At 38.5% G+C, this 13,808-nt stretch overlaps 1 protein-coding gene across 8 annotated transcripts in view; it reads left to right on the top strand.

The window, feature by feature from the left end:
* LOC126869015 (ryanodine receptor) overlaps positions 1 to 13,808 on the top strand; it is a 42,924-nt gene that overhangs the window by 17,183 nt on the left and 11,933 nt on the right. For 3 of the 8 annotated variants that reach the window (XM_050625087.1, XM_050625084.1, XM_050625083.1), the window contains 22 exons: positions 1,185 to 1,383; positions 1,803 to 2,176; positions 2,391 to 2,622; positions 2,693 to 2,722; positions 2,853 to 2,997; positions 3,116 to 3,417; positions 3,867 to 4,400; positions 4,895 to 5,127; positions 5,465 to 5,567; positions 5,641 to 5,796; positions 5,959 to 6,074; positions 6,387 to 6,932; positions 7,065 to 7,883; positions 7,977 to 8,303; positions 8,945 to 9,222; positions 9,320 to 9,540; positions 9,783 to 9,873; positions 10,212 to 10,528; positions 10,662 to 10,965; positions 11,047 to 11,200; positions 11,337 to 12,128; positions 12,497 to 13,515. In XM_050625087.1, the coding sequence (XP_050481044.1) occupies positions 1,185 to 1,383; positions 1,803 to 2,176; positions 2,391 to 2,622; positions 2,693 to 2,722; positions 2,853 to 2,997; positions 3,116 to 3,417; positions 3,867 to 4,400; positions 4,895 to 5,127; positions 5,465 to 5,567; positions 5,641 to 5,796; positions 5,959 to 6,074; positions 6,387 to 6,932; positions 7,065 to 7,883; positions 7,977 to 8,303; positions 8,945 to 9,222; positions 9,320 to 9,540; positions 9,783 to 9,873; positions 10,212 to 10,528; positions 10,662 to 10,965; positions 11,047 to 11,200; positions 11,337 to 12,128; positions 12,497 to 13,515 (7,292 nt within the window). Of the gene's footprint in view, positions 1 to 36; positions 137 to 1,184; positions 1,384 to 1,802; positions 2,177 to 2,390; positions 2,623 to 2,692; positions 2,723 to 2,852; positions 2,998 to 3,115; positions 3,418 to 3,866; positions 4,401 to 4,894; positions 5,128 to 5,464; positions 5,568 to 5,625; positions 5,797 to 5,958; positions 6,075 to 6,386; positions 6,933 to 7,064; positions 7,884 to 7,976; positions 8,304 to 8,841; positions 8,863 to 8,944; positions 9,223 to 9,319; positions 9,541 to 9,606; positions 9,631 to 9,782; positions 9,874 to 10,211; positions 10,529 to 10,661; positions 10,966 to 11,046; positions 11,201 to 11,336; positions 12,129 to 12,496; positions 13,516 to 13,808 lie in introns of all 8 variants that reach the window. The other 5 variants (XM_050625080.1, XM_050625086.1, XM_050625081.1 and 2 more) reach the window with 5 other exon arrangements.

Raw genomic sequence — 13,808 nt, 5'->3', positions numbered from 1 at the left:
ACGGAGATTTTGAATTGGTGAAATTTTATTTTAAAGGAGGAAAAAGTATACTCGGGCACAGCCGAGACATTTGGCAAACAATGGCAGGTTGGAGACGTTGTCGGGGTTTTCCTGGATCTAATTGACCGAACAATTAGTAAGACGGAATCTTTCAAGCGAACGCTTCAGCTGCCATTTCAAGCTATACATATATATAATTTGATTCAAGAGATAGATTACTGGATACAGAAAAACGTGTTTTTAAATACAAAAGTTTATTGTCGAACAAATAACCTACGTTCGTTTGTTTTTTTATCGTATATCTTTCGCTTATTTTCTGCATTGTTGTATACACGGTATTTCGTACAGTTTGGATGAGTGTCATTTGCTTAATCAATCAAACTTTGCAACATCATACGGCAAAGAAAGCATATGTATTCCACAAAGTCATTAATGCGGATTATTGCCTCACCTTGTCACATCATCACGACAACGTATTCGTATATATCAAATTTTCATTCATTTACAACCGAAGCTATACATTCTAATCATACACAGTCGATTAGCATCATGTGTGTCCTTGTATTCTTTCCGTATCCAGTACTCTACTCAATTAATATTGTAAATAACAGCAACAAAGCTTTCATATTCCATACGATTCATGTTTGCTAACTACTATAACAAAGGGTGGTCCTAAATTTTGGTATCGCAAAATAATTTTGAATAGGCTTTGTAAAGAAGACCGTCGCGGTTCATCGACGATAGAAAATATTGTTTGAACTAAACCAATATGGAGTGCCCTTCTATCTCTTCATTACGACATTTCTGCAAAATTTATTTATTCATTTTCCAAAGCTAATTTTCTTTGTGATAACGTCGTACTATTTTCATGTCTTAATATTTGATATATGCTATGATATTATCAGCCCTATATGCATGTGTAACGCTTATGTCAATTTTCACATTAGCTTCGCATAGTTGTATATAGTCGCATTTTATCTGCGTGTTTTATCTTTATAGCCGCTGCTAGTCGATTACGTAAAGCTTCGTTAACTTTCAACTTGCTAGTCGCACTAATGGATTACTCCTTTTACTTGACCCCTTTTTTTAAAATTAATTCCTGCCGTGCTGGTAGCAATCCAATATAAATTTATGCGTTTAACCATCACCACAAACAATCTTTATACAAATATCGAAATATTTAGGCTTTTCTCTAAACGGAGAACTGTTGATGGATGCGCTCGGTGGTGAAACGTCTTTCGCTGACGTGCAGGGTGACTGTTTCGTACCAGCTTTCACGCTTGGTGTTGGACAAAAAGCAAAATTAACTTTCGGACAGGATGTAAATACCTTGAAGTTCTTTACGACCTGCGGTTTGCAAGAGGGATACGAACCGTTCTGTGTGTAAGTAGTACATGTGAATCATAAATCCGTCTTACACGTGGTTGGAAAGATGGCTAGAAGAAACGTGTTTTGGTTGCTTGTCATTCTATTTCGGTCAATAAACAATACTTCATTCTTTTTTTTTGGTTAGTGTACAAACAGGTGTACTATTTATCACGGGTGCATTTGGAATTATAACTTTGTTTTTAGACATATGATTTATATAACTACCTGAGTAATCGATACGAGTAATTCTCTAGCGATTATCGTATACGAAAATACGTGTACCCTATTTTTTAGGCACCCTATTTTATCTTCTCAAAAGGGAAGATGATCCTATTTTATTATACGCCAATTAGATATGCGTTTCCTTCGCTCCTTTCCAATTGCGAATTTTATCGAGTTAAGTAAAATGTCTAGAATCGTGTTCGATATACCAGGAACATGAATCGTCCAGTTACGTATTGGTACACCAAGGATCAACCAATTTTCGAGAACACGGACGATATGGCTGACACGAGGATAGATGTAGCCAGGATTCCAGCGGGTTCCGATACTCCACCATGTTTAAAGATCTCTCATAACACGTTCGAAACTATGGAAAAGGCAAACTGGGAGTTCCTGCGATTATCTTTACCGGTTATTTGCCAATCGACGTTTATTTCGGAAAGTGAGAAACTAAGGAGATGGCAGGAAATCAAAATGCGACAGAATAGACTATTGTCTGAACAAGTGGAGCAGGCTCAACAGGCAGCGCCTTCTGCTCAAATAGAGCAGATCATGAGGTCTGGATTTAGTATGAGCGACATTAAAGGTAAGATTTTCTACGATTAATAAGTTGCGTTTATAAGAAATGTAAATACGCAAAAACATACAAAATATCCAAAACGTAACACTCGCTGATAATGTTTAATGGCAAAAACTTGTTTGCTTCGAGGTGCCTGTTCATTATATTTTTTATAAATACACGAATAATTTGTCCAATTCAAACTTCTGAGCGTCTTCAACGAAAACCTTGTTTGTTCCAGGATTACAAAGAAACTATTCGGAGGATGCAGTGGAAGCCGACGAAATGATGAAGGAGTCACCGCTTCCCATGCAAAGAAACAAGCCGTTGAGACCTCCAAGAAAGGGTTCCCTCTATGGGTCACGGGTCGGAAACATGGATAACGCAATTAGCGAGGTTGACATGAATGGATACGGCGATATGAACGGCGACATCAAGGACGATAAGAAGAAACGCGGGCGCTCTCCGTTCCGGTTAGTATAAACACATATTTTAAATCAGTTCTTCTCGGGAAAATAGATTTTGATATTCTAATGTTCCTAGCAAACTTAGCAAAGAAATGGAGGATGCCCCGTAAGTTAAATTGATAAATCTTCCATATCTAAATATTTGCACATGTGAAATTCCTTTTGCGTCTTTGCCATGTGAAGAACACGAATAAACACATAAAGTAGAAACAATAAATTTCCAATGTGTTTCGCAGATTCTTCTCTCGCAAAGCGAAGTCTCCGGACGCGAAATCGAAAACGCCCGAGCCACCAGTACGTTCAGACATTTCTGATAAGAGCACCAAGACTCAATCGATGAACAAAGCAAGTAACCGGCCTCCCCAAATTCGCATATCAAACGTAAAACCATTTATTTATTTATTTATTTGTTTGTCCATTCGTCCAACTACCTGCTGCTGTGATTCTATTGCCATCTTCGTTCAAGCGCCACGAAATAAATGACAAATTCTTTCTATAGACGGACTTGAAAGTAGTGCCACCTCAGATCCCAGAACGCAACGCACCAAAAGCAATGTCTATGTCTGCTCTGAGTGGAAGCGGCGTCGAGGCAATCGGAAATGAGATATTCGATGCAGAATGCTTGAAATTGATGAACGAATACTTCTACGGAGTGAGAATCTTTCCTGGACAGGATCCAACGCACGTTTATGTTGGCTGGGTCACATCCCAGTATCATTTGCATACTAAAGACTTTAATCTGTCTCGCGTGAGGAAGGGCTCTGTAGTTATTACCGATGACTATGATCGCCCTATAGAACAGTAAGTTCAATTTCTCTTCTATTATATATATATATATATATATATATATATACTATATATATATATATATATATATATATATATATATATATATATATATACAAACAAGACTCATCAAATTAGCACTATGACAGTGTAATGAAATGACGAAAAATTGAAAATTAACAATGTAAAAGATAAATTTATCATTAAGATTTCCTATCAGACACGAAAAATGCGTATTTCCAACTTTCTATAAGAAATAAATGTCGATTAGTTTCGTTATGTACGATGATGTTTATGCAAACACGCTATCAATTTGATCGATTCTATTAAAATTTTATTAATTTCATGGCGTACTAGCAAAACTCTAAGCGTAACTCTATGCATGTATGTCAACGAATGAATCAACTTACTTTACAAGATAACGTATTTTAAATTGTTCTCTTAAATGGAGCAATTTATTGCAGGGTTGATAGACAGAGCTGCTATATGGTAAGAGCGGATGAGCTTTACAACGAAGTAACGCAAGACGCATCCGGCAAGGGAGCTTCTCAAGGAATGTTCGTTGGATGTTTCGTGGATACCGCAACCGGTTGGGTGTCCTTCACTTGCGAGGGAAAGGAAACTAGCCACAAATTCAAGATGGAACCCGATACGAAATTATTCCCTGCCATCTTCGTAGAAGCTACCAGCAAGGAAATACTTCAGATTGAACTTGGAAGAACCTCCACAACGTTACCATTATCCGCTGCTGTGTTACAAAACTCAGAACGTCATGTGATACCACAGTTCCCACCTAGATTGAAGGTTCAATGTCTGAAACCTCACCAATGGGCAAGAGTACCAAATCAATCGCTTCAGGTTCATGCCTTGAAACTGTCTGATATCAGAGGTTGGTCCATGCTGTGCGAGGATGCCATATCAATGTTGGCTTTGCATATCCCTGAAGAGGATAGATGTATCGATATATTGGAGCTTATCGAGATGGATAAGTTACTTAGGTAAATTTTGGAAGTGCGATGTTAATTCTCAGAAGGCAGAGGCTGGATTTGATTTATCGATTGCATCCTGTATGCTGTCATTTGGAATTCGGTCACTTACTAACTTTTTGATTAGATATATTTCAATTACAAAATTACAAATAAATCAAACTGCAATGATTGCATGAAAGAATTCGATTTCATAAAGTGACTCTATAAAAAGCAAGCGAATGCTGCTTCTAACTATACTTTGATCTATTTTAAATACTATTACTATAAATCGATCAAACATATGGGCAGTATTGTATATGTGTTGTTATTTTACCGAATTACGTACAATTTTATTTTTTAAAGGAATTTCATTGACATATAAGGGTAAAAATTTTTTTGTCTGGACCTTCAGGTTATTGTCATGAAACAAATATTCTATGACAAATATGAGCCTCCGCCAAGTGAGAATTAGACTTTCTTCTATTTATTCGAAGAATTAACATTTATCTATATAATTGTTACAGCTTCCATGCGCACACTCTGACACTGTACGCAGCTCTATGTTATCAGTCGAATTACAGAGCAGCACACGCTCTATGCCAGCACGTCGATCAAAAGCAATTGTTGTACGCAATTCGAGCGGAATACATGTCCGGGCCCCTACGACAAGGATTCTACGACTTGCTGATCGCCTTGCATCTCGAGTCACACGCGACTACGATGGAAGTGTGCAAAAATGAATACATAATTCCTTTAGGTAAAGAAACTTTTTCAAAGTAACATCTCTTGAAACAAGAGATCTATTCATAGATACAGTGGTTACAAAAAATTATTTACACATCTCTATATTCCATATCTCTCATTGTATATTTTCCAATGAATTTATTTCTTTTGTCACGTCCTATATTCCATTTCTTAGTGATGTAAAAATGCTACTAAATAACACGACATTCGATAAACTTGTACTTTAATATATTTACTTGTAATTAATTAGTTTGTGAATGCTATAATGAATGCAACCACGTGGAAATATTTTCTGTAGCCAATATAGGTAACTTTATAGATATCTAACAATAAGTTTATACGTTTCATAGGCCAAGAACTGAAGGATTTATACGAAAACGAGGAAATGAAGCACAGTCTCAGGTATCTAGAAACCGAGTCGGTTCGTCCTCAAATGAAAATGACAGACATCAGGTAGGTACATTCAATTCAAAATTAGATGTGAACCCCATGACTAATAGGCGACATCAAGGGATATTCCTTCCAGCGATCAAACGATCGAGAACATAAGGAGCCTCTACAGTCCGTACTTCCCTCTGGATGTAGTGCGGGACTACGTGATGACTGCACTGAACGAGGCCGTTGAGGTCAATCAAGTTCACAATCGGGACCCCATTGGTGGCAGCAATGAGAATCTTTTCCTGTATGTAGCCAAATGAATACGTGCACGCCTGGGCTATTCTGCATATTTAATATCTACGTCGACGATACGAAGAAAGAAAATGCTTTCAGGATAACTTGCTTGCTGCCGCAGATTCAGATCCATTCTTGTGCCTCTTATTTACATGATTTTTGTTTATTACAGGCCACTTTTGAAACTAGTAGACAGGTTGCTCTTGGTCGGAATGCTCAGGAACGAAGACGTTATGAAGCTTCTGATTATGATTCATCCTGAGACTTGGGATCCGACGTTTGACAAAGGTAAAATATATTTCAGACTTAGGCAAATTTTATTTGAAACGAAAACGAAAGCAAAGATTTGAGATAACAGATCATTTCGAGTATTTGATGGCTGAATAACATATTTCGAAGAAAAATCATTTGAAAGATCAGATAAACTAATACCGTAATTACTTCAAGATAATATCCAGGCAAATAAGATGATACAGCATACAAATAATAATTTTTCAAATATTTTATGATATTTCAATGATTCTCTGGCCTACTATATTTTTAATAGAAGTAAAATTTTATCTTCTAAAGACGAAATGTAATGTAAAAATCAATTTACAGAAGGAAAAGACGAGCACAAGAAGGGACTGCTTCACATGAAAATGGCCGAAGGTGCGAAACTACAGATGTGCTATCTTCTTCATCATCTAAACGACATCCAGCTTCGACATCGCGTCGAGTCCATTATCGCATTTAGCCACGACTTCGTCGGTGATCTTCAGTCCGATCAACTTCGGCGTTACATCGAAATCAAACAATCTGACTTACCATCGGCAGTAGCAGCGAAGAAGACAAGAGAATTTCGATGTCCACCTCGTGAACAGATGAATGCGATCTTAAGTTTCAAGAATATGGAATTCGTGGATGACCCTGAGAATAGTCCTTGCGGAGAAGATCTGATAAATCGGATGAATGAATTCCATAACAGTCTCATGTCCTACGTGTCCTTGCACGCCCTGCAGGAAGCTGCGGACGCCGTGGAGGAGGCAGAAGACGCAGTTCAGAAACCTGGCGCCATTAAGAAGCTATTCAACTTTATCAACGCAGTGAAAGAACTCGAAGAGGAACCTAAACCTGAACCTGAGCCCGAGAGAAAGACTCCAGAAGGTTGGAATTGTATCACAGTATCGATCACAGTATTCGGCTTCTCGATTCTTTTTGCTCCTGTCTTTTGCTATTACATTTTTTTAAACATATTTAAATATTAAATGGTGACACTTCTTTTGATATTTGTTACAGAGGTGTTCCGTAAAGTTCTGATAAAAACCATCGTCAGCTGGGCCGAGGAATCGCAAATCGAGACTCCGAAGTTGGTTCGAGAAATGTTCAGTTTACTGGTTCGCCAGTATGACACGGTGGGCGAGTTAATTCGAGCTCTAGAAAAAACCTACGTGACCAACAGCAAGACAAAGGACGACGTTGCTTTGATGTGGGTCGGTTTGAGCCAAATTCGCGCCTTACTGCCTGTACAAATGTCTCAAGAGGAAGAAGAGCTCGTTCGGGAACGACTCTGGAAATTAGTCAACAATCATACGTTCTTCCAGCATCCAGATTTAATCAGAGTGCTTAGAATTCACGAGAACGTTATGGCGATCATGATGAACACGCTAGGCAGACGTGCACAGGCGCAATCGGACGCTCAAACTCAGCCCCAAACTACCGAAGGAGAACCAGTTTCCAAGGAGAAGGATACTTCTCACGAAATGGTGGTAGCATGCTGTAGATTCCTCTGCTACTTTTGTCGAACCTCCAGACAGAATCAGAAGGCTATGTTCGATCACTTTGACTTTTTACTGGAGAATAGTAATATCTTGTTATCGAGACCATCTTTAAGAGGTTCCACGCCATTGGACGTGGCTTATTCTTCCCTCATGGAAAACACGGAACTGGCTCTGGCTCTCAGAGAACATTATCTTGAAAAAATTGCCATATATCTATCCCGTTGTGGTTTGCAATCGAATTCGGAATTAGTTGAAAAAGGTTATCCCGATCTGGGATGGGATCCGGTGGAAGGCGAAAGATATTTGGACTTTTTGAGGTTCTGCGTTTGGGTTAATGGTTAGTCCTTAATTCGTCTTGGGATACTTATTTTATATCAAAGAAGTCGTGTTATGTCGCATTAAAAAAATAATTCGATATAATTCCTTCTAGGTGAAAGCGTCGAGGAAAATGCAAACTTGGTGATCCGTTTGCTGATCAGAAGACCGGAATGTCTGGGACCAGCGCTTCGTGGCGAGGGTGAGGGTCTATTAAGAGCTATCATAGACGCCAACAAGATGTCCGAACGAATCGCTGATCGAAGGAAAGTGCACGACGAAGCAGAAGGTACAACGGCGCTCATGCAATTCGAACATCCGCTTCCGGAATCAGACGACGACGAAGACTATATCGATACAGGAGCTGCGATCTTGAACTTTTACTGTACCTTGGTGGATCTATTAGGCCGCTGCGCTCCAGATTCTTCTGTTATCGAACAAGGTAAGTAAAAGTTGAATTCCCCTTCCCGTGGGTTACGCAATACACAGAACCTTCGTAAGTATCATTAGTCGATAACCACTTCATTATTTATTTCGATAGATTGTCGCGATTTTACTTTCATTTCCAAGCTTATAGTCGATCCAACGGTTCTCAACCAGTACTACAATAATAATTTATGCATTTCTACAATATACAATATAAAAATGATATCATTCAGAAGTTCAGTTTCAATGTTAATCTGTGGTCGCTTCGTATTTAAATAATTAGAGGCTAGCCAAATATGTAGAACAGCTTCCTACCGAAATCGAAGATTAACTGAACACGAGGGTCAAATCTTAAATTTCTACATGCAAGACATTTCTTTTTTTTTTTTTTTTCTTTTTTAGTGGTACTGAAATTCTATAACTTTGCTTTGGATAGTACGTATTTATGAAATGGTTAAGAACCTGCGGCCTAATTTATGCACGAGCTCCTCTATCCCTCGCAACTTTCAAACTTATTTATCTAATAACAGTGTTTATTTTTTGACGAGCAACAGAGGCTTCTACAGAATCTGTCGGTAATATATACGAAATCAAAGCTTTCTTTTCTTTGCTAATCGCTAATTTGTAAAGGAGGTTACATCGGAGCATGTTTTCCAGGGAAGAACGAGTCTCTTCGAGCGAGGGCTATTCTTCGATCTCTGGTTCCACTCGATGATCTACAAGGTGTCCTGTCATTGAGGTTCACGTTATTGAATCCCGCGGCAGGCGAAGAGAAACCAAAAAGCGATATGCCGTCTGGTTTGATTCCTGGACATAAACAGAGCATCGTTCTGTTTTTGGAGCGCGTTTACGGAATCGAAACCAGAGAATTGTTCTTTAAGATACTCGAGGAAGCGTTTTTGCCCGATCTCAGAGCCGCCACTATGTTGGATAGGGTAAATATAACACAGACTCGATGTCAATTCATTCGTGGCCAATTATTCGAACGTCGAATCGTTTTGTTTCCTCTTTTAATTTCAATTGTCATTTTAGAACGATGGATACGAATCAGACATGGCGTTAGCGATGAATCGTTACATTGGAAACAGTATTCTACCTTTGTTGATCAAGCATTCGAAATTCTACAACGAGGCGGATAACTATGCCAGCTTACTGGATGCTACGTTGCACACCGTATATCGATTGAGCAAGAACAGAATGCTCACTAAGGGTCAACGTGAAGCAGTGTCGGATTTCCTCGTGGCATTGACCAGGTAAGCGCGACCTTTTTCCAAAATACAATTGAAATGATTAACGGAATCGTTTTGTTGCTTAACAAGAGACGTCCACGAGTTAAATGTCTCGTAAGTTTCAACAATATTATTCTAAATTGCTAATTCTCGCCTACGATTGTAGTCACAATAATTACACTGTAAGGGTAAAGGAGCTTATAGTATTCAGTGCCCTCACGTTTTTACTTCTTTATGATATGTGTTTAACGTATTTTTCTTTTTAGCCAAATGCAACCCAGCATGTTGCTGAAACTGCTTCGAAAGCTGACCGTAGACGTGTCCAAGCTATCAGAATATACGACAGTTGCTCTAAGGGTAAAGTAAATTCTATGAAATATTGAAAAATATTGTAGAGTATAAAATATGACGAATATAAATGAAATATACCTGAATTTCATTTATCTGAACTCCATTTATTGAAACGAAATTTTAGTTAGCGCCTGATTAATCGAACTTTTGTCAATTAAATCTCCCAATTTCAATGTGAGCTATTATTATGTAAATCAAAAATAATTGGTAGCGAAGAGAATTGATGAACAACCGTTACATAAATTGTTTGTTTCTCGACGTATTCGCGATAAATGGAGTTTTATTGTACTTTGAATTATTTAATATATTTTGTGCTATTGAAGGTATTCATAATTTTATAACAGTTGCTGACCCTTCACTACGATCGTTGCGCGAAATATTACGGATCGACCGGTGGACAAGGCGCATACGGTGCATCGAGCGATGAAGAGAAACGCCTCACTATGGTTCTTTTCAGCAACATTTTCGATTCGTTATCCAAGATGGACTACGACCCAGAACTGTTTGGAAAAGCTCTACCTTGTCTCACAGCTATTGGTTGCGCGTTACCGCCTGATTATTCGTTGTCCAAAAATTACGATGACGAGTGGTACGGAAGTAAATCTGCATCTGCACAGTCGCCTGATGGACCTTATAATCCTCAGCCAATCAATACCTCTAGGTATTATATTTTTCTTTATAAAAATGTGAATGAATAATTAGCGTACAGTCATTTAAGAAAACCTTATGTCGATAAAACCGGCGAATGAAAATTCTAAATTATATAGTACTGATATTGTTTTAACATTCGACAGTGTGGTCCTCAATAACGACCTCAATCAGATAGTGCAAAAGTTCTCCGAGCATTACCACGACGCTTGGGCCAGTCGGAAATTAGAAAACGGTTGGACCTACGGCGAACAGTGGTCTGAAGTGAACAAAACTCATCCCAGGCTGAAGCCGTACAACACGTTGAACGATTACGAAAGAGAACGATACAAAGAGCCAGTCAGAGAGAGCTTAAAAGCTTTATTGGCCATAGGATGGAGCGTTGAACATGCAGAGGTGGATGTACCATCTACCAATCGTAGTTCCATGAGAAGATCATCGAAAAGTCAAGTGAGCGAAAATTCTATTTACATATATCTTTATCGATACACGAACTGAATTATATATTACGAATAAAAAATAATATTTCAGGCTGATTCAGCGAGTCCATTTAATTATAATCCTCATCCAGTTGACATGACTAATTTGACTCTGAGCAGAGAAATGCAAAACATGGCAGAGCGTCTCGCGGATAATGCGCACGATATTTGGGCGAAGAAGAAGAAGGAAGAACTCATTACTTGTGGTTCGTATCGATGAAGAATCGAAATAAATTATTAAATAATTTATTAATAAACCACAAATATTTGTCTCAAGATATTGCTATTAATAACTCATTTATTTAACGTCAATATATAAATATTAATTTATGTCCTTCACAGGAGGTGGTATTCATCCTCAACTAGTTCCGTATGATCTTTTGACCGACAAGGAGAAACGAAAGGATCGCGAACGTTCCCAAGAATTCCTCAAGTACCTGCAATATCAGGGTTACAAGCTTCATAAACCAAATAGAGGCGGGGAATCAGAAGTTGCGACGGCTGGAGCCTCGGTGGAATTACGATTCGCCTACTCGTTACTTGAAAAGTTGATAGCCTACTTGGACAAAGCGACTATCAACATGAAATTGCTGAAACCGTCCGACACGTTCAGTCGTAGAAATAGCTTTAAAACGTCCACAAGAGACATCAAATTCTTCAGCAAAGTTGTCCTGCCACTGATGGAAAAATATTTTAGCACACACAAAAACTATTTCATCGCTGTGGCAACGGCTACCAACAATGTCGGAGCTGCGTCCTTGAAAGAGAAGGAGATGGTAGCAGCTCTATTTTGCAAATTGGCCAGTTTATTGAGATCTAGATTGGCTGCTTTCGGGCCGGATGTTAGGATCACCGTCCGCTGTCTTCAAGTACTAGTCAAAGGCATAGACGCGAAGAGTTTAGTGAAGAATTGTCCTGAGTTTATCAGAACGTCTATGTTAACGTTCTTCAACAACACTGCAGATGATTTAGGACACACGATTCTTAATCTTCAAGAGGGCAAATACAGTCATCTGAGAGGAACACATTTGAAGACTTCTACATCCTTGTCGTATATCAATAGCGTGGTTTTGCCAGTGCTCACAGCCATGTTCGATCATTTGGCTGCCTGCGAGTATGGTAGCGATTTGCTACGTAAGTAGAATTCAAATAAAATTCTTCTAAGCTTTTTGATATATGTGTGAAATTACGAATGATACGCGATGGTGAATCGAGTGAATGTTTATGATATCCAGACTGCGGAGGTTTGTGCATTTATGGGAAACTTGAAAGTTCAGCCATGCACAGAATGCATATAATATGCAAAAATATTCAAAATATAATGTTCGTTGTAACATTTAGCGGATAAAATAATTTTCTATCTGACTGTCGTTTTTTAAATCATATTTATAAAGATATAATTTCGCACAAACATCCATAGTCTAGTGATATCGATAGAACATAGCGAGATATATTATTAACTATTTAACGAATATTATTATGTTCACATATTATGTTCACAGTGGACGAAATTCAGGTGGCATCCTACAAAATGCTGGCGTCTTTATACACTCTCGGTGTAGATGCCTCTCTAACACACGACAGAAAATATTTGAAGACAGAAATCGAGCGTCACAAGCCCAGCTTAGGTTCCTGTCTAGGTGCCTTTTCTAGTTGTTTCCCTGTGGCCTTCCTGGAGCCACATTTAAACAAGCACAATCAGTATTCCCTTTTGAATCGTATAGCCGACCATTCCTTGGAAGCACAAGATATCATGATGAAGATGGAATCGAGTATGCCCACCCTAGAGACGATCTTGACGGAAGTCGATCAATTCGTCGAGTCTGAGAAAACCTACAACGATCTTCCCCACGTAGTTGACATTATTCTTCCTCTGCTTTGCTCCTATCTGCCTTTCTGGTGGTCTCAAGGCCCAGACAATGTAAACCCGACAGAAGGAACGTACGTCAGCATGGTTACCAGCGATCACATGAATCAACTGCTGAAGAACGTATTAAAGTTGATTAAAAAGAACATCGGTAACGAAAATGCTCCTTGGATGACTCGTATCGCTGCTTACACTCAGCAGATCATTATAAATTCATCAGAAGAGTTGTTGAAGGATCCATTCTTACCACTTGCCGAACGTGTCAGAAAACGTACAGACACTATGTTCCATAAAGAAGAATCTCTTCGTGGTTTCATTAAATCGTCCACGGATGACACGTCACAAATCGAAGCACAGATTCAAGAAGACTGGCAACTTCTGGTTCGCGATATTTACTCGTTCTATCCTCTTTTGATTAAGTACGTTGATTTGCAAAGGAATCATTGGCTGAGGAATAACATTCCAGAAGCAGAGGATCTTTATAATCACGTAGCAGCGATATTTAATATTTGGTCCAAGTCTCAGTACTTCTTGAGAGAAGAACAAAACTTCATATCGGCTAATGAGATCGATAATATGGTGCTCATTATGCCGACAGCGACCAGAAGACCTACCACTATTTCGGATGGAACAGCACCTTCCGGAGGAGGCAAGGTTGGTATAGTGACTTTAAACGATCATAAATCACTATTATAGCGATATAGTAAATGGTAATGGTAATTGTAATTAATAAAAACTATGGTCCATGGAAATTATAACTAATTCTTTATGGGTAAGCATATTTTGCCATGCCTAATCTTTATACTGTTCTAGCCAAATAAGTCAAATTTTTCAGAAAAGATAGAAATTAGCTTTAAACACGTGAACGATTGCCTACAAAGGATTAATAATGCACATAACTGATAATAATAGTAGTTAATACGACATAAAAATTGCACAAAAAATAA

The sequence above is a fragment of the Bombus huntii genome, chromosome 8 (genome assembly GCF_024542735.1).
Source record: "Bombus huntii isolate Logan2020A chromosome 8, iyBomHunt1.1, whole genome shotgun sequence".
NCBI classification, from domain to species: domain Eukaryota; kingdom Metazoa; phylum Arthropoda; class Insecta; order Hymenoptera; family Apidae; genus Bombus; species Bombus huntii.
The sequence above is the reverse complement of the archived record's forward strand: the minus strand, read 5'-3'. Positions and strand labels throughout refer to the sequence as shown.